General features: G+C 50.8%; 2 protein-coding genes across 2 annotated transcripts; one reads left to right on the plus strand and one right to left on the minus strand.

Moving 5' to 3' along the window:
* The first annotated feature begins 15,169 nt into the window (after positions 1-15,169).
* LOC106804316 lies at positions 15,170-19,716 on the plus strand. The gene is made up of 3 exons (XM_014805150.2): positions 15,170-17,529; positions 18,216-18,345; positions 18,712-19,716. Exons 1-3 carry the CDS (start codon positions 15,778-15,780, stop codon positions 19,365-19,367), a joined length of 2,538 nt encoding a protein of 845 aa, XP_014660636.1. The 5' UTR covers positions 15,170-15,777; the 3' UTR covers positions 19,368-19,716.
* Positions 19,717-20,186: 470 nt separating this feature from the next.
* LOC101783786 lies at positions 20,187-21,238 on the minus strand. The gene has a single exon (XM_004967985.3). The coding sequence runs from the start codon at positions 21,121-21,123 to the stop codon at positions 20,488-20,490; it is 636 nt and encodes a 211-aa protein (XP_004968042.1). The 5' UTR covers positions 21,124-21,238; the 3' UTR covers positions 20,187-20,487.
* Between the last annotated feature and the right edge of the window lie 3,358 nt (positions 21,239-24,596).

Raw genomic sequence — 24,596 nt, forward strand, 5'->3', positions numbered from 1 at the left:
CTTCAGGGCGAACTCCAGGAGCTAACTGTAGCAGCTGAAGACTTGGTGAACGCCATAGCCCCCGTGGAAGAAGGCGCAAGGCTGCAATCACTAGTCGAGCGATTAAAGGCTGCCCCGAGTAGAGTGGCGGGACTCTACAAAACTATTTGCAAACAGGTCCTTGCAGTTGTGAAGTCCTACTACCCGAGGGTAGACTTGGTGGCAGTGATAATGGCGTGGCCCGCAACTGCACAGAAGAGGCATATGCACAGTACCTCGAGGAGGCGGAGCCGATTGCATCGAAGATGTTGGAGTTTGTCTCTTTAGAAGAGCCTTGAGTTTTGTATGTACTCTTGAATCTATGTCGAGTAATCTGAACAATACTTTTGGACAAATAAATATTTGCCCATTGCTTGGGGTGATTGTCTTGCGAAGAGTAGTTTTACTCCGTGCTGGCTGACCCAAAGTCCCAGGGTCGGCTGAGCCCAACCCTTTGGGGAAAACTCCGCTTCGCCCGACCCCTTGAGGGGGGAAACTCCGCTTCGCCCGACCCTGAGTCCTGGGGTCGGGTGAGCCTGACCCTTTGGAGGAGGAGCTCCGCCTCGCCCGACCCCGAGGGGGGAAACTCCGCCTCGCCCGACTTTGAGTCCTGGGGTCGGGTGCGCCTGGCCCTTGAGCAGATGATCGGAGTAGTCCAAGCCCCCAAGATAATGGTGTGAGCGTAGGCCACGCCTGGCTTGTAGTAGTCCTGAGTGTTGAGTAGTCCTAATGCTTGTCGAGTACTCGTCTTTCGAGGGACACGGGTGTATTGTACTTTGTCCTTTGTGGATGCACGGGTGTACTATACTCTTTTGTCCTTTGTGGCGTAAGTACCATCACGCGGGCGAAGTCAGGAGTTGCCAGACTCATTGATCACGGGTGCATAGTAACTCTTGGGCAGGTGGTAGTTGTGGCGTTCGACTATAAATAGAGCCATCTGGTGAGCGAACCAACTCAAGTTCCTGATCAGCGATGGACTGCCTTCGGTTGCTTCTGTTTGAGTGTAGAGAGCCGTCAGAAAGTGCACTGGTGCTAGAAGATTCCTCGTAGATTGAGGCCACCTTCCCTCCACAGACTTCTGCGCTCGTAGGGATAGTCGCGATGCTAGAAGAATCCTCGTAGGAGGCTTCATCGCACGCCTCATCTTGCAGCTCGTGATCCAGTGGAGTACGCGCTGGAACTCGCGAGTGATGGGTGATGAGTGCCGTGGTCTTTATCCCGCTCTCTGAGAGGTGGAGGTGCGACTGTAGAGTAGAACTGCTCCGCAAGGCTAGCAAAAGAGCAGCCTTGGTTCCCTCTAGGCGCGTCATGCCGGATTCATCGTTGCCGCTGTCAAGGCAGTGACAATGCTAGAGTTCCTAGCGTTGCCTTGGGTAGAGGACCTGGATATGGCTGCGTTTTGCGCAGCTTCCTTGCGTGTGGGCCCTTCCCCTTGTGGTCGGCGGAACTGAGTGGCCTTGTGATATAGTAAAAGCCTGAGGCTTAAATGCAGCCCGTCAGTAGGCAGTTGCTTGTAGTCTTTGTGTATTTCGAGTACTTGTACTCGTATGTAACCTGATGCATCCTTGTTTCAGTAAAGAAATATTGATACGAAGATTTTGTATTAGGGCAGTGATCCTTGTTGAGCTGAAAACTCTTGTCGAAGCTGAGATATCTTGAAGTCGGTAGTCGGGCAGTTGGCCCAAGTAGTCCTCATGAGATATTGCCTTGAAACAGTTACTCGGATACTGCTATGGGTAATAGCGACAGAAATGTTCTATATTCTAGGAGTTTGGTACTTGTTCTCCGGAGAGCTCTTGGAGTGTGTAAGATCCAGGTCCCGTAACCTTTGATACGATGTAAGGATCTTCCCATGGTGAATTGAGTTTATGCAACCCTGACGTGTCTTGGATACGCTTAAGGACCATATCGCCCGAGTTGAAAGATCTTTCCTTGATGTTGCGGTCGTGGTAACGCCTTAAACCATCAAGGTATCTGGCAGATTGCACTAGTGCTGCGCATCTTGTTTTTTCTAGACCGTCTATATCTGTTCACCATGTTTCTGTTGCTAGTTCTTCGTCGTATTGTTCGATGGATGGTGATTGCCACATGATGTCAGTGGGTAGTATGGCTTCCGAGCCATATACCAGGAAATAGGGTGATGGCCCCGTAGTCTTGCACGGTTGGGTACGGAGGCCCCACAAAGCATTTGGTAACTCTTTGAGCCATTTGCCACCTCTGGTGTTGCCAACGTCATGTAGTCTTTTCTTCAGGGCGTCGAGTATCATGCCATTAGCACGCTCGACTTGTCCGTTGGCTCGCGGGTGAGCGATCGAGACATAGCGGACGTCGATGCCGCTGTTCTCGCAATATTCCCAAAAGTCGTGATTATTGAAGTTTGACCCTAGGTCTGTGATAATCCTGTTGGGAAGACCGTAGCGGTGTACGATTTCATCCAAGAAGTCGAGGACCCGGTCTGCCTTGGGGCAAGTGACCGGTTTGACCTCGATCCATTTGGTGAATTTGTCGATTGCCACGAGTACTCTGTTGAATCCTCCTGGCGCAGTTGGTAACAGACCTATCATGTCGAGCCCCCAGCAGGCAAACGGCCATCTTGGAGGTATTGTGACTAGCTTGTAGGCCGGTACATGTTGCTGTTTTGTGAAGAATTAACAACCTTTGCATTTCTGAACTAGTTGTTTGGCGTCAGCCAGAGCCATTGGCCAGTAGAAGCCTGCTTTGAAAGTCTTGCCAACTAGTGTCCTTGAAGAGGCGTGGTTGCCACAGATTCCTCTGTGAATCTCTTCTAGGATTTCTTGGCCATCTTGTCTGGTGACGCACTTCATGAGTAATCCAGACGATGTGCCTTTCCTGTAGAGCTTGTCCCCGACTAGAACGTAATTTTTTACTCGCCGGGAGGTTTGCTCAGCTTTATTTTTGTCGGATGGTAGCTGGTGATCTTTGATGTAGTCGATGAAGAGTGTCCTCCAGTCGACTTCTATCATCATGATTTCACGAGAGATGTCAGCAGTCGGGATTGCTAGCGGTGTGACTTGGTCGGATATGGACGACTTGCGCAGTTCGTGTACAAAGATTCCTGCTGGAACCTCTGCGCGAGTGGAGCCCATTTTAGATAAGACGTTGGCGGCAACGTTGTTGTCGCGGACGATGTGATGAAATTCCAAGCCAGAGAACTTGGTTTCCAGTTTGTGGACTTCTTTGCAATAAGCGTCCATAGTATCCTTGTTCCGGTCCCACTCGTCATTGAGCCTGTTTATAACGACTAGAGAGTCGCTGTACACCGGTAGTCGTTTGATGCCGAGGGAGATTGCGAGGCGAAGGCCGTGTAGCAGTGCTTCGTACTCAGCTTCGTTATTAGATGCGTCCCATAATATTTGCAGCACGTACTTGAGCTGGTCTCCCCTGGGGGAGATGAGTAATACGCCTGCGCCGGCTCCTTCAAGTTTGAGGGATCCGTCAAAGTACATTACCCAATGTTCTGGTCGTTCGACTGGTGTTGGAACTTGATTTTCAGTCCATTCAACTATAAAGTCGATCAAAGCCTGGGACTTGATGGCTGTTCTTGGCTTGAAGTTCAACGTGAGAGCTCCAAGTTCAACTGCCCATTTGGAGATTCTACCCGTGGCATCTCTGGTGTGGAGAATTTCGTCGAGCGGGAAGTCGGAGATAACCGTGATGCTATGCTCTTGGAAGTAATGGCGCAGCTTCCGGGAGGTGAGCAAAATAGCGTATAAGAGCTTTTGTATCGGTGAATACCGAGTTTTGGAGTCCGAGAGTACTTCACTGACGAAGTAAACAAGTCGTTGGACCTTGTAAGAGTGGCCCGGTTCAGACCGTTCGACTACTATTGCCGTGCTGACGACATGACTAGTAGCTGAGATGTATAGGAGCAAGTCTTCATTCGGAGAAGGAGCGGTGAGTACAGGAGGCTTTGACAAAAAGTCTTGGAGTTGTGTTAGTGCCTCATCTGCCTCTTCCGTCCATTTGAACTTGTCCTGGCGTTTGAGAAGCTTGAAGAAGGGTAGTCCCCGTTCTCCAAGTCTCGAGATGAACCGGTTGAGGGCGGCCATGCAGCGTGTGAGTTTCTGGACATCCTTAATGCTGGCTGGTGTCTGCATGTTTGTCATGGCAGATATTTTTTTCGGGTTGGCCTCAATGCCGCGATGGCTAATGATGAACCCGAGTAGCTTACCGGAAGGTACTCCAAAGACGCACTTAGTAGGATTGAGTTTCCATCGGAAAGCGCGGAGACTAGAGAAAGTTTCCTCCAAGTCAGCAATGAGTTCCTCCCGGTTTCTTGTTTTGACGATGACGTCGTCGACATAAGCTTCGACATTGCGGTGAAGTTGCCTTTTGAAGCACATCTATATGGCCCTTTGATAAGTTGCTCCTGCATTTTTTAGTCCGAAGGATATTGTTTTGTAGCAGAAAGCTCCGAAGGGCGTGATGAACGTTGTTTTGGCTCTATCTTCTTCTTTGAGGCTTATCTGGTGATAGTCGGAGTAGCAGTCGAGAAAGCATAGCAAAGTGCACCCAGCGGTGGAGTCAACCACCTGATCGATCCTGGGTAGCCCGAAAGGATCTTTTGGGCAGTGTTTGTTGAGGTCGGTGTAATCGACACACATTCTCCATTCGTTATTTTTCTTACGAACAAGCACAGGATTGGCGAGCCAGTCAGGATGAAAGACTTCTTTGATGAACCCTGCTGCGAGTAGCTTGGCTACCTCTTTTTTGATTGCTTCTCGTCTGTCCTGAGCGAACCGGCGTAGTCGTTGCCATTTTGGAGTAGCTTTGGGATCGACATTGAGAGAATGCTCAATCAGTTCCTTGGGCACACCTGGCATGTCAACCGGTTTCCAAGCAAAGATATCATGGTTAGCCCGAAGGAAGCTGACGAGCGCGAATTCCTATTTAGGATCTAGCCCTGTTTCGATCAGGGCTGTCTTGGAAGGATCACCTGTCTGGAGGTCAACTGATTTGAAGTCTGGCTTACTGGCGGGTTTCACCTTTGTGGACCGCGACTTGTTTTTCGGGATCTTTAGTTCAGTTGGATTGAGCTTCTTTGAAGCTGTGAAGACTTGTTGTATAGGACTGGGTGCTTGAGTAGTCGCAGCAATTTCCACGGCTTCAGTGTCACATTCGTAGGATCGTTGTAGATCTCGTAGTGTTAGCTCCCCCTTGGGGCGTGGCATTTTGAGTACCAGGTAGACATAATGTGGTATGGCCATGAACTTGGCGAGTGCTGGCCGTCCGAGTATAGCATGGTAAGATGTCTCGAAGTCTGCGACTTCGAATCTGATGTACTCGGTACGGTAATGTTCTTTAGTGCCGAAGGTGACTGGAAGGACAACTTGTCCTAGTGGTATAACCGCGTTTCCAGGCACGATGCCGTAGAAAGGTGAATCCGTCGAGGTAAGCATTTGAGTAACGTCGAGGCACATCTTCCTTAATGTCTTGGTGAAGATAACGTTGAGGCCGCTTCCGCCGTCCATGAGTACTTTGGTTAACTTTGATCCTGCCACAACTGGATCCAGGACTAGTGGGAAACGGCCTGGTTCTGAAAATTTTGTCCATTGATCTTTTCTGCTGAAAGAAATTGGAACTTCTGACCATTTTAACGGTGTAGGGTCCGTTGGTTCGATGGCCATGATCTCCCTAAGTACGAGTTTGTTGGCTCGCTTGGATGCAGTGCCTGGGATACCGCCGAAAATGACGTTGACATTTTTTGAAGCTGTTTGGAAGTCGCCTTCTTCATCTTCGTCGTTGTGGGCTTTATTCTTACCCTTATCTCTATTCTTGGTGTACTCTTCAGGGGGTGGTGGTGCGGGTAAGTCTTGCATGACTCGGCACATGTTGTAGCAGTCTATCGCCGAGTGCCTGCTAGTCGGATGCCATGGGCACTACTTTTTGAGTAGCTCAGTGAAGGTTGGTCCTTCATCGTTTCTGCGGTGTCCCTTTTTCCCGGAGTTGGTCATGGCGGCAATAGTGTTGTCGAGCTTCCTTTTGCGATTGTGGTTACTCGAATAGATGTTTCGAGCATCGTTACGCTGAGTTCTATTTGGGTCATTGTTGGGGTTGTTGTTGCGTCCGCAGTTACGGTGGGAGCCGAACCGTTCTCGCTCTTTGTCTTCTTCATCCGCCCACTGTTGCACCATGACTTTGAGTTCTTTGACATCAGCTGGTCGCCGGCGACCGAAGTGAGCGGAACGCCTTCTTGATATGGTAGGTTGTCTATATGGGCGATGAGGCGCGAGTCGTAGTCACGGTCGAGAAGAGGCGGTCGCAATCCCGGCCAATGGACGAATCTGCCTTGTGATGTTGAAGTTATTACCAATCCTTGGGCTGGACCAGATAATGGTATCTTTGGTGAATAGGACGAGTCAGAGTCAACGTCTTCGTCATGCCCGAGTTCGAATCGGGTTCGAGTAAGAAAACCTTGGTGGATTTTGGTTGCATTGCGGAGTTCGTGCGGGAACGGCTTTAAAATCGAAGCCGATTTGGACACTGGCTGGGACCGACTAGTCCGAGGCGAGTTCGACCCTGAGTCATGGGGTTGGCTGAGCCCGACCCTTTGGGGGAGTAGCTCCGCTTCGCCCGACCTCGGGGGGTGAAACTCCGCCTCGCCCGACCCTGAGTCCTGGGGTCGGGTGCGCCCGACCCCTGAGCGGAGGGTTGGAGTAGTCCGAGGCGAAGTCGAATCCGACGCGTAGTCGAACTCGAACTCGTCGACTTTGAAATCTTGGTTTTTTTCTGATCAGATTTTCTGGTTTTTTTTCCTGAACGTCGACGATCTGGCACCGGAACGATCCCGGGCCTTCGGCGACGCAAAGCCAGGATCCGAAAACGAAGGTGGCGCCGGCTTCGATGAAGAAGACGGGCCTGATGATGACCTTTGCCATTGAGTTCGCGCTGAGAAACTCGACGAGTTCCCCTACCTGGCGCGCCAGCTATCGGTGTTTTAGACCGGCAACCTGCCTAGGGGGTACCCTAGGTGGTCTTTTATGCAGTAAGGGTCATCGAGAATCAAGAAATCAATGGTGACGCAAGGAACACGATTTAGACAGGTTCGGGCCGCTAGATCGCGTAATACCCTATGTCCTGTGTGTTGGTTTGTATTTGATGAACTGGAGTTGTTCTCGTGTGTTGAGGTCTGTCCTTTCGAGGGGGGTCCCTGCCCGCCCTTATATACACGGGAGGGCAGGGTTACAAGTCTGAGTCCTAGTCGGGTACTATTACAGAGTTCTACTCGATAATGGCCCGAGTAGTTTTCCATAAACATACTTGACTAGTCCGGGTAGGATACGCCCATCCTTGTTCTGATCTTATCCGAGTACGTCCCTTGATGGGCCGTCCAAGGCCTACTCGTGGACCTGGGGCGTATGCCCGACAGCGCGTATCCCAAGATGGATCTGTACGACAAGAGCTACGTCGACTCCAATACCAAGTGGCCTAGCTCGAGAGGAGGCTTCGAATCAAGAGATGCCGTAATCTTCGACGGCTCGGTCGAGAGGTCGCACGGAACGACCTTGGCACCGCGACCTAAGTCATCATCCTCAACACGAGCGCAAGACCTTGGCACCATGTCGTCGATCTCCACCGATGCATGTCGCCCAGAGGAGGCAAACCACCTTGCCTTCACGTTGGAACCAGTGGTCAAGACGTGAAGATCACGCCGCGCATAATCGCCCGACGCAACAATGGCGAGTTCGCAACTCTTCGCAAGGGTGGAGGCCTCCCCAAGCATCGTATGCCCCAAGACGTGAAGTCCAAGACCAAAGGCGGCGTGAAGATAATGTGCCTACTTTGGCAGCACAACAAGTTGCGCCAAAACATCAAGCTTCATCACCGGTTCGGTATGTGCCCACTAAGAACCAGCGCAAGCGCAAGAGGTGTCGGAGAAACCACTACGCGCTATACCGTGAGCTCAAGGACTTGGTGCTTAGGCACACTCAAGTCCGTATCCAACCTGACAGGGAGATCCACCAAGAGAACAACCACATTCGGTTCCGTATGTCCCCTAACCTTGAAGCCGATGAGAGGTACAACTACCTCCTCAACTGACTCACCCCGAAGCCGCGACGGACCAAGATCGGAGATGCCGAGGCAAGGAAGGTGACCCTGTTTGAGGAACGCCCATCGTTCATCCTTAAGCGTAGAGAAGGAGAAGGATGAGATACATCAAGCGTGACTTCCTCAGGAAGTTCACGGGAATAGTCTCCCTCGCCTACGCCCATGGAGGGAGTCGAGCAGTCATCGTGCCTTCCAGGAGAAGAAGCGCTTCCCCAAGCAACAGCCGACACCACCATTGTACAGGATGTGGCGCCGCCGCAAGCACCTGCTGTTGTTGGGCCCCTTGGAGTGGAGCAAACTGTTGGAGCTTCTTTTCATGAGGAGAAGAAGAAGTCGGGAGAAGACTCGAAGAGCGTAGTCATGTGCACCAACTTGGTAGCACGCTCAGGGGATGAGTCCGAGACAGAGCGGGTCCCTCCTAAGGTGACTCACCCCTCAGATGAGAAAATCATGCCAAACCCGAAGGCAAACTTCAAGAAAGCATTCTTGCCCCGACTAGGCCACATGTGCTCGTGGTTCAAAGGTGTCGAGGAGATAGAAGATTCAGGCATAGCCAACGCAAGATGAGGCAAGAACTTCAACGCCTTGCCTTCCGATCATTGCAGGGAAGGGGTCCCTATTGGATGGTGACAAGGCGTTGGCTTTGGATACATCTCCATGGCGCTACATCGACATCACGTCCCGACTTCCCCAAGATTCTTAGGACCTCCAGCACATGGCGAATCGCGAAGGAGCTGGCACACGGTTCAAGTCTATCGCTGCCCAGAAGCTGCAAGGGCTAGCAGTTGAAGAAGATGAGAAGGTTGGAGACCCGCGGGATGGCGAGACGGAGAGCGACTCTAACTCCTCGTCGTCATTTGAGATACATGACCACTCACCACACTACGACGAGCTCACCGCATCTATCCCTTCTGATGGAGATGAGCATCTCGACGTTGCCAACGCTGCACCAGAACACATGACGATCGACGGGCACCCTGAAGTTAGCCACGGACGTGGCGCCGAGTCACCTAGAAGACCCCAGCCTACAACTCTGGAGGAGCAAGTACAAGAGCAAAGGCGGATGATGGAGTAGCTATCTTCCAAGTTTGACCGCATGGTCGAGATAGTCATGGTGTCAGCCCAGACTACACTGCCAGATGGTGCGTACTGAGCTACTGACGACCTGCAATTTGAAGACTTCGATGGTGCGGCAAGCGCTCGTCCTTGCCCGTCGAACTTTGCTTCCCAGTCGGCCAACACACCACCGCTACCAGCGACGCTGAAAGATTACCATGACCTAGTTGAAGACATGGTGAACAGGAAGTTGAGAAGGATGACAAACGACCAAGCTCCCCGATCGACGGAGACCGAGATTGAGAAGCCGTACGAGGTGTGGCACGACCTCGTGCCCTTCCCCTCAGGGTGGCATCCGCCTAAGTTCCGTCAATTTGATCGGACTGGCGATGCAAGGGAGCACTTAGCCTACTTCGAGGCAACATGTGGCAACACGGCTAATAGCTCATCGCTACTATTACGCCAATTCTCGTGATCCCTAACCGACGCGGCTTTCCATTGGTATAGCCGCTTGCCAGTCGAGTCGATTAGCAGCTGGGGAGACATGAAGGACATCTTCAGGAAGGACTTTGATGCCATGAAGAAGGACTTATCCACCATCGAGCTGTCACAGGTGAAGCAACGATGTGATGAAGTTATCGATGACTACATCATTCGTTTCCGCAACAGCTACGTGCGTCTCACTAGGGAGATGCATGTTGAAGATGCAATTGGGATATGCATCAATGGAATGCTGTAGCACTGGACGCTTGAAGTGTCTCGGCGAGAGCCAAAGACTTTTAGTGACCTCAACTCGGCGGTGGCTGCAACCAAGATCGAGTTCGAGAAGTCACCCAAGATCATGGAGCTCTACAACAACTCCAGCGCCATCGACCAGCCAAGCATTTCAGTTCGACAGTGAAGCCAAGCGGCAACGGGGGCAAGGGAAAGGCGGAAGCGGAGGCGAACACCGCACGAGTCTTCTCCAACTGTCCTCAAGGTCAGGTGCCCATCTTAGGCGCCAGAAGTGAGCAAGCAGGAGGCAGGACACGCCCGTCCATACAAGAACTCCTCAAGAAGCAGTACATCTTCAAGCGGGAGCTAGTGAAGGGAATGTTCGAGCAGTTATGGAGCACAAAGCGCTTAACCTACCTGACCCACAGAGACCGAATCAGGTAAACATGACCGATAACCTGCTTTACAGCCCATACCACAAGTACATTGGCCACATCATCGAGGACTGCATCACCTTCAAGAAGTGGCTCCAATGGGCCATCAACGAAAAGAGGATCAACCTGGATGTTGACACCGTCAACCTCGACTACCACATGGTCAATGTGGTGACAGTGAGGACACGCTCTCCGCCAAGAACAAGAAGCGAAGATGAAGAAACATGGGTGCCACTCGCCCAGGTGGAGCACAAGCTAGAAGCCATGGTGCGCCAAGCGACACCCGCGACCCGTGCGGAGGCACGTCGAGTTGATCAAGGCACAGCATGGACTATGGTGCAACGTCGGTCACGTCTAACCACCCCTTGACTATGGCGTCCCCGGGGGACTGCATCATCAACTCTAACAAGACGGCGGCCACACCCAAGTCAACAGCACCCATCGCCACGATTCGTCCCCAGGTCGGAGGGAGACGCACCATTCCCTCATCAGAGCCATGTGCTACCTACCTTGGAGCAGTTCTTGCCTAAGGACTGGGGGCAAACACCACTGGTCAAGGCCGAGGAAGAGCGGGAAGAAGCAGGTGCTGCCCCCTCTGCTAATATGGCGACATGTAATGCCGTCATTGTCGAGAATGACACTGCAAGTTCGGACTCTGAAGAGGTGTTCACCACCAAGGAGCAGGAGATGCTCCTCGCCGATGACGAGCGAAGAGCGGAAGTTAATATGAACCTGCGAGGAGGGAAAGTGCTGCCGGAACTACCAAAGCCGAAGCCCCCGAGAGCGAACAAAGCCGTGGAAGTCAACCCATAAGAAGCAACCCCCGACGCTTCCAACAAGGAGGCTAACAAGTTCCAAGATGTCGACTACAACATCATCGCCCATCTCAAGAGGATCCCCGCACTGTTGAGCATTTATGATGCTCTCATGCTGGTGCCCGAGCTTTGGGATGCGCTTGTACAAGCACTCCTAGAGCTAGAGCGCTACGAGGTGGCTATGGTGAAATACCGTCTCTTTACAAACCCCTTGTTTGTGAATGAGATAACCTTCAACGAACAAGACAACATCGTGCCTGTCTAGAGCTTAACACGAGTGGGTTTCACGGTGGATGACTTGGAGCCTACAGACGTGGTCATCTGTGGCTTTGACACCACCGGCAAGACAACCTTGGCGGAAAGCAAATTAAACAATGAAAAGTGTTGGGTATTGACATGGATTGATCCGTGCGGTCGTATATGTATACACAGGATGGCCGGGGCCATCGCGCCGTGAAGGCCGAGAACTCTTGGTCGCACCCGACTACACTTTATAACTGCGCCGGAGAGCGTTGAGATCATTTTTGCACCAAGTTGAGTTCGAATTTGCTCCGCATTCGAGCTCTACTTGGTTGGGGGTAATTTTTTATGAGATTTTGTACAAAGTTTAGGCGATGTGTTCGTACTATTAAAGATATTTTTGTACAGTGGCCTTGCACAGCCACACCGTCCAGAGCTCGATGACAACGGCAAGCCCACAAAGACGATGCAGCTCGCAAGGACGCCGATGGCAATGGAGGTCCGTGTAGTCGGCCGTGCCGGATGAATGTCAAGAGGGAGCATGAAGCCTTGTACCTGTGATGGAAGACACAACACCCACAGCCGGTGACGGCGTTGCCGTAAGTCGCTGGGAGCGAAGGAGATGCCGCGAGGATGACGATGAGGCGAGGCGGCGCAGCGTCGGTGCACGCCCTCCCTATGCTGACGGCCGGAGGCGCTTGCATGCACAGCCACAAGCCGAAGCTTTTCAAGATGCAACCAAGAAGACGTGGCTCTTGGGACCATGCACGCGTGCACTACTGAGAACCAATTAGAAGACAAGGAAGGAAGCCAACCATCGTTGTGGTTTCCTGCGGCTCCGCTGGGACGTGACCCGAAGATCATCGCGAACTCGACGACCAACCCTACCGTGATATCTGCTCGTTTTCAACGACACGACCGTGCATATCCGACCCCACCGCTTCTACGACTACAATGCGCTGTACGATGTCGATGAGGACGGACGACGCAGGCGAGCAGAGCTGATGTCCCAGATACGCTACACTGGCCCATGGACCGACGAGCCCATAGATGATGCCGACGCCACACCCACATCAATACCACACATGCATGGAGAACGTGAAGCAAAGACCGTAGTCGACGATCACGACAGCGAAATCGAAGGTGCTCCGGCAAGTGAGACTTGCTAGGTGATTAATGAGGAGCTTTCCGAGACCTCAGGAACAAGAAGATCACGTCGCCCAAGACAAGATCGCCGTCGGCAGGCTATGGAGCGTATAGGGACTTGTATTTATTTATCTCTAAAGATTAATAGAGTACTTGTTCCCGTCTTTCTTTGTGTACCTAGTATACTACGTCCGTACCGTTAGATTTTTCTCATCAAACATGCAAGACCTTGGATCTTGGAGCATCGTGTCGCAACTCGCAAAGCGGCATGAGTAGGGAGAAAGCTACCGTTATGAACGATGGCATTGAAAAACAAAACGATGCAGTAACACTGGCCCCCGGTATGTAGTAGATCAAAAAGGTCGCGACGGCATCGAAGTCTCATGATAGCGGGAGCAGCCGTGGTTGCTGGTTGGTGGGTGGCGGTGCCACTCAGAGCAGAGATGATTTGGGGGGTGTTTGGTTCCCTTTGCTTATTTTTAAGCAAGTGTCACATCAATGTTTAGATACTAATTAGGAGTATTAAATGTAGGCTATTTACAAAACCCATTACATAAGTGGAGGCTAAACAGTGAGACAAACCTATTAAGCCTAATTAATCCATCATTAGCAAATGTTTACTGTAGCAACACATTGTCAAATCATGGACTAATTAGGCTTAATAGATTCGTCTCGCCGTTTAGCCTCCACTTATGTAGTGGATTTTGTAAATAGTCTACGTTTAATACTCCTAATTAGTATCTAAACATTTGATGTGACGGGTGCTTAAAAATAAGCAAACCAACCAAACCAGACCTTGGTTCCGGGAAAAGAATGGTTTGCAGACCATGACGCGCGCATCATGGATCCGTTTCGAGGAAAGCGCTAGCAGCGCAGCACAGGGTGCCTAATCATCACTCATCCTAGTACTGCTTGTCTGTGGACTGTGACTGTAGCCATGTTTGGACTGAGATTGGAGACATGAGAATATGATGAGATGAGGTAATGGAAGTACACACCACGAAAAAACTAGTCACTGCGACCGCATATTCCCAGACAGTCACTCGCATCCCGAGCTGGGAGCACAGGAAGCACCGCGGAACATTTGCTTGCCGAAGCAGCAAACCGTAACAATGGCCAAGGCTCCCATGCCAGGCTGCTTTGCTGGGGAGCGCCGGCCCGGGCTGGGGGTGGTGACTGCCTGATGACTGCTGTGAGAAGATCAGAAGAACACACACATCGCGGCGACCTGCGAGAGCTGGGAGTGCCGCCGGTGTCGGCGACACGGCGTCGGTGCGGTGCGGCGTGCGGATCCGGCTGTTGCACTTGCCCACCGGCACTGTTGGCCCGTGTCCCAGCCGGCGTCCGCATCACGGAGTCGCCTCGACGAGCGCCCTCCCTTTGACTAATCCACGCGGCAGGGACCAGTGCCCCTGCCTGCTAGCGACGCGGACACGAGTGTCAGAGGCCGCGGAAAAGGACGCGCTAGCGTGTGTTGTCACCTGCCCGACTTGTCTGCTCGCACCTTTCCCCCTTTTCCCATCTGGCTACCTACCATCGCCCATCACCTATGCTGTTTTGTGAACCTGTGATCACCTGATCGGTCTCGTCGATCTCGCAGACTCGCATGAAGAGAAGAGAAGAGAAAGAGATTCGTCGGCCATGCACACGCGGAGGAGGGAGCTCGTCTCGACCCGACGCCTGTTCTCCCGGTGTCCGCATGCATCCCGTCGCCATTACGTCCTTTGTCTCGTCGCGCATGGAAAACACAGTGCTTGATTCAGAATTTTAGGAGGTGTTTGGTCTTGGCTAAAATTTACATCGGATCATATCGGAGGTTTGAATGCTAATTAGGAGTATTAAATATAGATTTATGATAAAAAATAATTGCATAAATGAGGACAATTCGTGGGACGAATCTATTAATCCTAATTAATTCATAATTAACACATATTTACTGTAGCACCACATGTGCTATTCATGAACTAATTAGGTTTAATAGATTGAATTAACCCTCATTTATGCAATTATTTTTATCATTAGCATATATTTAATACTAATTAGGATCATCACCCGGTTAAACTTTAACTAAAGGATCAAACACTCTCTTACGACTCTGTCGTGATAGCCATGGAGAGACCGACGAGATTTTTTCGCAGCTGTCGGTGGTCTAACACGGACCTTTTCCGCCCATTGATGGGTCTGTTTTTCGCTCCCCCTCTACTTTTGTTGCTTTGCGGAATTAGTATGTTTTCGGAGCTTTTGACCTGCCACTAACTTGCTGAGAAAATTTCGAAAGAGGAAATGGAAAAGCCAGAAATTTCTCCACTAGGTAGCCGCCATACGAATCTATTAAACCTAATTAGTCCATGATTTGACAATGTGGTGCTACAGTAACCATTCGCTAATGATGGATTAATTAGACTTAATAGATTCGTCTCGCGATTTAGCCTGGGGGTTGTGCAATTAGTTTTGTAATTAGACTATGTTTAATACTCCTAATTAGTGTCCAAACATCCGATGTGATAGGTGCTAAATTTAGCTCCTGCTATCCAAACACCCCCTTATTGGCAGTTTTTAAGCAGTAGACGACCGCCGCCGCTCCTCCCGCCGGCACAAAGAAGGCCAGCAGCTGCGGACGGGGAAGGCTGCCATTTGCATCGTCCGGTGGCGTGCGGTGAAGTCCACTGCCTCCAGCCCTCCACTGATCTCCCACCTTTTGCACGAGGCCTGAAAGCCCGACCTGTCAGCTATTGCACGCCCAACCAGCCGCCACCAATTCTGTGTTGTATACTCGGCTGCGCTGCGCACACGACCCTTCCGTTCCCTGACCTATATTTCCATGCCCATCGGCCATCGTCCTCGTCCTCCCAGACCCAGGAGGTCAGGACCGCCCGGTCCTTCCTTCTTCCTTCCACCGTCTCGCTTGCCGTGCTGACCTGCACGCCTGCTTGCTCACTTGGCTTCCTCGCGACGCGTTCTTCCCTTCGGCGACACGCCCGAAGTACCTCCTCTCGCTGACACTATGGGTCCGCGCTAGCCGGAGCCCACCTGTCATCTACTGCCCCTGCTCACTGACAAACGGTGCCCACGCTTCGATCCTGCTGCCTCGCTGGACCTTCCTCCTCGCGGCGCGTGCCGAGGTGGAGGGGAGCTAGCTGCCGTTGCGTGCCAGCTACAACACCTTTCAACTCCCCGATCGAAGCACGGGTCGGTAAAAGGACGGGGGCCCGGAGCGGCACGGCCTGGCACGGAGACCAGGGGACCGAGTTGGCAGCAGCAGGCGAGGACTGAGGAGAGGAGGGATGAGCAGCAGCCTCGCCATAGTGGAGAAGCGGCCGTCGCCGTTCCCCGGCGGCGGCTGCGCGGGCGGCGTGCTCTTCCACCTCCTGGACTGGCACCGCCGCCTCGCGCGCAAGCGCAGGCTCTTCTCCCCGCGCCGCCTCCTCCCCTCGTCTCTCCGCTCCGCCCCGCGCAGGCTCCCGTGCCCGCCTCCGGCCCCGCCACCGCCGCTCGCATTGCCGCGCCCGTCGCCCGGCGCGGCCGATGGGGCCGCCCCGGGCGTCGTCGCGCGCCTCATGGGCCTCGAGTCCTGGCCCGCCACCGCCGCGCCGCCGAGGCCGCAGAAACAGAGGAAGGTGGAGGCGCCGCGCCCGGCGGACGACCGCGACGACTCCGCGGTGGTGCTGGTGCTGCCTACTAGCAGGAGTCGGCGCCCTCCCGCGCCTGCGCCTGCGCCCGCACCGACGACGGCGAGGAGTCACCACGGAGCCGACCTGCCGGCGCGGAGTCCGAGGCGGACCCGGCTCGTGCACGCGGCGGCGGCGAAGCTGCTGGAGCCGGGAGCGCGCGCCAGCTCGCGGAGGCTGGCCCTCGCGTACGCCTGCTCCTCCCCGCAGCACCGCAAGGATGATCACTCCGGCGCCTTGCTTCAGGGCTCGGGCGTGGCCGACGATTTCCTGTCTCGCTCCGAGAGCCTGTTGACGCCTTCTACTCGGGTACAGGTACAGCCTCCTGTTGTTCCGGCGGAGACAGGTTGTGACAGCGCTGCTGTCTCGCGCAGGCACGAGCAGCGCTCCATTGACAATGCCAATGCAGATATCAGTACCAGTACTGTAGTGTTGCCTAGAATGGATTTTGCTGATGGAAACATCAGTAGCAGCTTTGCTCTGGATGCCAAGCACAAGGAGAGTAGTAGAGTAAGAAATGAGGTAATGCGCACTTGTGCCAGGGTTAGATCGAGTGGTGCTGCCGTTCAAACTGGAGCTGAGAGGTTGCGCAAACGAGCAACACCCACTCGGCCGGATATTTCAGGGAGTGTCAGCTCTGGAAGCTTGGCAGATTCGATGCGCCCAGTTGGGTGTTCTCGTGAATCAGCATCTGCTGGTAGGAGAGTAGCACAAAGTGGTTCTGGTCCAAGAAGAGAATCAGTTGGGCGTTCAATCGCTGGACAAGGGAGAACCACTGGCAGAGATGTGATCAACCGAAGTGATTTGGCATCTACAAGCAGGATTTCAAGCACTGGATCGGGGCCAAAAAAGGGATCACGGAAGGTGGGTCGTGATGCAGTAGCCAATAACAGGGATGACAGAAATGCAGTTGCATTTACTTCTAGATCAGCCCCAAAGCCGGTGGCCAGAGCTTCGTCACCCAGCAAAGTGTTGAAGAGTGGGTGCCCAAGTAGACTAGCACATGATACAACTCACGCTCGAATGCCAGCTCCGGATATCAAATATATGGGAGCTTCACATTCTGTTATGGCTACTTCTGAGAAAGATGATTTTAACAGGCTGTTGAAAGTAAAAATGAATGAGCTTGGCTTGTTTGACAGGATTGAGTTTACATCAAGTGATGAGCCTTCAGGAAAATTGACTGCACCTGTTCTGCAAGAGCTCATTTCTGCTCTTACAAATGACATGAGCACTTCAATCTCTCAAAGTAGCAACTACTCTGATGCATCAGTACCCTCAAGTTGCAACAGAAATATTGACTGTATCGATCCATCATGTTATGTATTCTCCAATGATCAATCTCCTGATTTTCAGAAGCGTTATCAGGTCAGTTTGGATGCTAGGATCTTTCTTTATTGTCACTACTTCCTATTTCAGAGCTTCTGATTTGTTGTTCCTGTAATGAATGCTACTTTGGTCGATCATGATGCATATAATATTCATATACTTGTCTTTTTATTCATATAATATTTTGTCCAATTTGGTTAGTAAATGCATGGTGTAGTTTTGGTGCGCGTAGTGTTACATGTACTACCTTGTATGATGGTTAATATTGCTCTAGTAACATGTACTATGTGATATTCATACGTGGTAAGGTACTACCATTATCAGTGCATGCATCTATTTATACAGTTTATTAAACAACTGTTCGGCATGCATTCTTGTGCAATAATTGACATTGAAGTTTTTCGATCTTGTACTAAAGATTATATCAAAATATTTCTTATGCTGAAATCTGTCATCATTATGAACCACTCTTTGATGTATCTTTGACTGTTGTCAAATGCATTGGAAATCATTTTGTGGAAATGAATTATTCATCTACATCCACATACATGGCTTACTTTTATCGAAGTCCACAGTTTTTCATGCTTCCTTTCATCAACAAGGTTGTGTTTGGTTTAGAGAGCCATTAAATTTTACTGAATTAACTACTTACTAAATTGGTAACATCAAGAACATTTTTGTACAAAGTTGATGTATTGACTATTAGTCTTTCATTCTATGTACAGAGTGAACAAGATGTTGATTCTTCTGCTACATCATTGAACAACGAGCCCAATCAGCCGAGTCCAACGTCAGTACTTGAAGCATCCTTCTCAAATGATGCCTCTTCTTTAGGAAGTCCAGTTGAAAAGAATGGTAAACATTTCTCTTGCCTTGACTTTTGTATTAGATAGTTGTGTTATATGTTTGCTCAGTGCTTGGAGTTATCAAATGTTCTGCTGAAATCTCAATGAGAAACCAAATTCTGCCTAGCACAAAACTGACTAGTGTATGAATGCTGTAATACCAACTCATTGCCATGATTGCCAATGCTAAACAATTAAGAAAATTAACATGCAACCATGCCAAGGGGTGAATGCTTAGTTGTTTTTAGTCAGATTGTTATTTTGAGTGGCAGAACGGATTGAGCATGTAAATTTTGGGCATGTATTGTATGAGCTTTGTTTGTGCAATTTATAGCACCTGTGGTGTTTTGATGAACTCTCTTTTCATTTCTTTCAGAAGGTAAAGACTTATTTGTGTCAACTGAGAACAAGATGGAAGATCTGTTTAATTTGGAGTCTGATATTGTTAATTTAGCAATGTCAATTGATACAAAGAAAACTGATGCTGAAGAAACACTTTATGACAACGACAAGTTATCATGTTCACAGAATTTTCTTGCACATGATTCCAAATTCTTAGAGTCCAGGCTCCACAGCATTGGAGAAGTATCTATTTCAAATGCTGAACTACTTTTGGGCAGTAGCCTCCATCCTTTCATCATCGAAATGCTGGAAAATACTATGGACATGTTTGGTGGAGAGTATTCTGATCTTACCGAAGATAAGAAATATCAACACACCAACTTCCTGTTTGACTGCATTGTAGAATCATTGGATTCGAAATTCTGCAATTTTGGCAAATGTGGATACAAGGCTTGGCTGAAGTTGCCACTCAGTTTGAGCGGAGATCTGTTGAAGTGCCAGGTATTGGAAGATATCAGCAATTGGAGGGAATCAAGTGGGACTGCTCTAAGACAAGTTTCTGACAAAGAAGTGGACCAAATGACTGCCAGGTGGGATGCAAATCAGGTTGAAGCATTTGATGTCAGCATTGCGATCGAGAATGACATTATTGAGGCGCTTGTTGGTGAGTTTGCACTCGACCTATGGTGAAGCGTATTGACTGCTTTATATGTGAGATATTGACATGTTCGGACTTCTGCTCGCATGATTATGGATAAATAAGATACTGCAGATATGTTTGTAATCCTCTGCGGTAAATTTTGTACAGAGTCATGTAAGGTTTGAAGGAACCCCCGGTTGTTTTCCCCCTGTTTCTAATGGAAGCGTGCTAAAGCTTAAAAGTGTCTCATACTTTTTTCTCTTTGTGGCCTTTTCGTTGCCCCCTTTTTACCCAACTGATGGCATTGTCCGCCAGGGTACATTTTGTTGTGTGTGGGCGAAAAAAACACCTTTTGCTGGATCTAGTTAATCATGATTTGGGTGACCGTTGGTTTGTCAATGTTAGTACATGTTCTTCTCTAGGATCCCTCTCTGAATTTCAGTAGAACCAAGATCCAAATGCTCCACGTTTTTGCATGGTGATTTGCAAATGAAACACCAGTCTACCACTGATTGAACCGCAAATGAATCTCAGTTAAACCAAGGGAATTCGAAATCCGAATGCCCCACCTTCCTGGGCTTGTAGAGCTTGTCAACTGTCATGTTTCCGGTCAAGTGGAGTATAACTTGGCAGGAAACAGGCAAGAATTAGAGAACAAATCAGCGCCAGTTCTCGAAGCAGTATTTTGTCAAAAGGCCGTCCTCGATCAGCTTAATTTATCCAGGATACAAGGCACTTGACCTTCAGTTCCCACATTATATATGCTGATTGATCTTTCTCCATGATTTGCTCTGGCACCTACTCTGGCCGCTCCTTTCCGATTCCGAAATCAAGAACCCATGAACACAAATTTGAAGCTGAGATCAACATTCGTGCGAACCAAAACAGATACTAGAACGCTTGTTTTGTAATTGTACAAACTCAAAAACACTACAGAAACGAAAATTACAACACATGGATTACAGGTGAAAGTAAAACTACAGCAGGGGAGACGAATCTCTCCCCCCAGACGACTCCAACAACAACTCACACCTGACAAAACAACGGTAACAAGAACGATCCACGAAACGAAGAGATTAACCGAACTGCAGCTAAGATAGCCGCGACGATCAATTGATTCTACCCGATGGAGAAGGAAGTAGCAGCTATCGATGAAAACGAGGGGGTCGTCTAGAGGAGGCGCTGGACCAGAGACCTCTGCCTCTGCAGCCTCATCTCGGCGTAGAACCGCTCGATGAAGCGCTCGGCGCGGCCGTCGACCTCCTCGTCCCCGTCTTCCCCGTAATCCACCTCCTGCTCCTGCTCCTCATCGTCGTAGTTGTACGCATCGTCGTCGTCGTCGTCGCCGCGCTCGCGCCCCCACTCCAGAGCCGGGGCGAGCACGAGCTGCTCCCTATCCGATCGCACGTCGCCGCTGTCGGCTCGACGGGCCAGTCCGTCGAGCACGGCGACGTCGACCTCGTCGCCGCCGCAGAAGAGCGAGGCGAGGATCATCCTGGCCCTGCTCCGGCGCTTCTTGGCGGCGGCCCTCCGCCAGGCTGTGACGCCTGGGGGCGGGCCCGGGAGGAGCGGCGAGCGTGAGGGGGAGAACTGGTACTCCCCCACGTACGCGTAGTTGTAGTGGCGGAACGGCTTGTAGGAGCAGCGGCGCCTGGCGGCGGCGGAGGCGCGCTTCTTGAAGAGGAGCAGGCCGCCCTTGGCCTTGGAGATCGGGGTCAGCGGCAGCGCCAGGATGGTGGCCATCGCCCTGCCCAGCGTCGGCTTGTCGCCGGAGCCGGGGGTGGACGTGGAGGAGGATCTCGGCATGGCCGGGCCGGCGGCGGATAGTTGGGGGTATTCGCCGGTCGCCGGCTTTGGCTTGGGTGGGCGGTTTCCCTCTCTTTCTCACATTCAAATGGGCAGGGGAGGGGGATGCGAAGGCGATCGGGTTGGTTTGGTTGCTGCGGGTGGTGGGGGGTTTTATGGTGGTAGTGGTGGTGGGGCTTCGGGTGCAGCGGCAGCGGCACGGCTCCTGTGCAGCCGCTGCCCTGCCGCTGGATCGTGTGTGCGTACACGAAAGTTGTAGGCAGAAGAAGAGTAATGTAGGAGTATCGTGGTGCGCCTTTTAGCGGTACTCCTTTTCGATTTATCAACTCGCTAGTAATAGCTACCGGGATCGGGGTAAATTCGCATTTGAATGAGTTTTCGTTGGATCCCGGATATGGTTCATGATTATAGGTAAATTTAGGGATTACGATCTGTTTGGATCCACCCAACTAAAGTTTAGCTAGAAGTTTAGAAATTTTTTTTAGCTAGCTAAAGTTTAGCTAGGGTGTTTGGATCCACTAGCTAGATAGTCCTACCGCTCCCTTCCACATTAGAAACTTTTTTTTAATAAAGGTGGAGGAGCAATTCAATCTTTATCAGTTTAGCTGAGTTTAGCTAAGTTCAACTAGCTAAAAGAATCTTTAGCCAGCTAAATTTTAGTTAGGTCTTGTTTGGATCTATAGCAGCTAAATTTAGCTAGCTAAAAGAATCTTTAGCCAGCTAAATTTTAGTTGGGTCTTGTTTGGATCTATAGCAGCTAAATTTAGCCAGCTAAAATTTAGCTGATGGATCCAAACATGATCTCGATGTGCTACTGGTCTGATTCGAAGAGGAAATTGATGGACTGTACCAAGTATACGACTTCTACTTCACTACTCTTGCTGTTTTTGTTTTGTTTTTTTAACCTACTCTTGCTGTTTGTTGGCTCAGACACTGAGCAGTGATAAGCAAACGACCACAAGAAATCTGTTTTCCCGGTACAGTATCTGCTAGCTATGTACGCCCATGGCGTTTTGGTATACCATCGGTGTACCTGGGTATCCGATCGCGATTCTTATGCCTTCCCTTTTTAATCAGGGATCGGAGTACTCTCGCTCGTAGGCTCGCGGCATTCATATTTCTTCCCAAGCACTGATCTACCCACTCCGGTGTGTAGCGCACCGCAACTGCCCTCCGATTGCCACGGCGTACGCGTTCGTAGCTCCGATCAAGCGGCTTCAACACCGCGCTCGTATACCGCGTCGGCCTTTCCGCCGGCCCTTGACCCCCGGTCCGTGATCAGCACACGGGTGATAAAATCGTTGATCCGCATGATTATTGTTACACGGAGCACGTAGCCGGAACAAGTAGTAGCAGGAACCAACAAACCGTGGTGGCGTACTGACCGCGCTGTGGGCGCGGCCGGGCCTGGCCACGGGTAGCCGACGAGCAAATCGCACCGATGGCGACCGACTGGATCGGGGAGGTAGGCCAGGGGCGCGCGGGCGGCCGGGCGGTGTGCCGCGCCACCCCGCGGCCCGCGCGCTCGACTGACTTGGCGTTGGTGGAGGACTGGTGGTGCGTGGTGGGCGTGGTGGGGTTCGCAGCTGGAAAGCGCTCGCCGAGGTCGGTGGTCTTGTCGGATCAGTGGCGAGTCCGAGCCGTCCGTGCCCGTGCTCTGAGCTGGCGGCCGGGGCCCTTTTCCAACTTCAAACCGAGCTAGCCGTTGGCCCGTTGCCTTCCCTTGGCTCCTGTAGCCTGTTGCTGCTCTTCCCTTTCCAAGGCTCAAGCACGCCCATGCCACGCACTCGCGCCGGCGTCACGTCCCTTCCCCCGGTTCCCCCGCGACGCACGCAGAGCCTCCACTGTTGGCGACGCGCTGGCACTGCGCAGGGGCTCTGGCGCGTGAGCGGACGAGTGTTTTCACAGTGTTTTTCTTCCCAGCGCCAGCCGTGAGCCGACGCGGCCACCTGACGCCATTATCCGGCCAGTACAGTAATATTCCTTTTTCCCAGCGGTTTGGTAGATTCGGCATTCATTTTCAGTCCACGGTGGTGGTTGGCTCCGTGCTTTGGCCCTTGGCCGGTTATACTCGCTTGGACCTCGGATTAATAACGTTCGAGAAGCAGTAGTTAGCTCGTTTGAGACCCCGGCAGGCGCCTGCAGTGCGTACGTGCGAACAAGTTGGTTCGCCAGCAAGGCGTCTGGATTTGCATCTAATGACGAGAATCGGAATACGGCGTGGGCTGCATCACGACGAGTTTGACAGCTGCCTACTCGCGAGCGTACATGGGCTAGATAGTGCAATTTGCATCGCAAAAAAGTGATGCAGCGGCCGATCCATGCCGTTGCAAAACATGGCTTACTCCTCGAGCGAGTCCTCGTCAGTGTGGGTAGTGCTCCCAATTTGGAAAAGTTTTAGAGTTAAATACAATGATGGTTCTTAAACATAAAATTGCCCACGGTACGTAACGTCAAGGCACCTAAACTTTTAAAATGCACGTCTTGATCTCTATATTTGTTAAATGTTAAGTATGCTACTTGAGATCCAAATCACTACGATGAACACAGGTTTGGTCTATGTGTCATGTAAACATGGCACCTGATATGCACTATACATGTGGCGACAGCCATAAGCATGTATTAGAGCATGGGCCTGGGATATCTCGATCTCCATACTACAGTGCCGTATATGTATTAGGGTGGTTTGATTTGAACCTCGTATGACCTGCTTAACAAGTTTATAGGTAAATGTACGTATTAAGGATAAATGGACTACACATTGAGGGATAAGTTTAAGTAGTAGGTACATTGCTATAAGTCAGCAGTCTCATAGGTCGTCTTATGTAGTGTCACGTAGAATTTTTGTTGATGTGGAGGAGAGAGAGGGGCCGTTGTTTCACGAAATAATGACCTCATAGGTTAGATTTTAGAACTATGAGACGACTACTCCACCATTTATCGAGTTGTGGTTGCCATGAATATTTTTTTCTATACACTAATTAAGGAAATACAATTACTATGAGACAATCTAAAATGATAATATTTATAGATTGTTTGTTAAGTCGTCTCAACTCTCAAGATTACGTGTTAATGTATCGAATCGTATATTATAGACAATACCAATGTATTGCTCTTATTACTTAAATTTTATACTTACTAATGCAAAAGACAACTAAACAAGCACACGAAGCTCTTTTATTCTTGGCCTCCGAATTCGTGCGTCACTCTTCTTGTTCTCCTCTTATTAAAAAAAACTGAGGGAAGTTGTACAGTTGTTCATTTGACTAGCAGAATTTGACCGACGACTGTACGAGCATCCCTAGGAAAAAGAGTGCATGTGTGCAGTGGCAAGCACTAGAACAACAGTTCTAAAAAACAAAAGCACTAGAGCAACAATCCTTCGGAGGAACATCATCAGCGATTGCAGCGACAGGACTAAATTTTAAGTTATCATCCTGGAAACATACTGCAACATCCACTATTTAATTTGG

Source organism: Setaria italica, chromosome V (genome assembly GCF_000263155.2).
Source record: "Setaria italica strain Yugu1 chromosome V, Setaria_italica_v2.0, whole genome shotgun sequence".
Lineage (NCBI taxonomy): Eukaryota > Viridiplantae > Streptophyta > Magnoliopsida > Poales > Poaceae > Setaria > Setaria italica.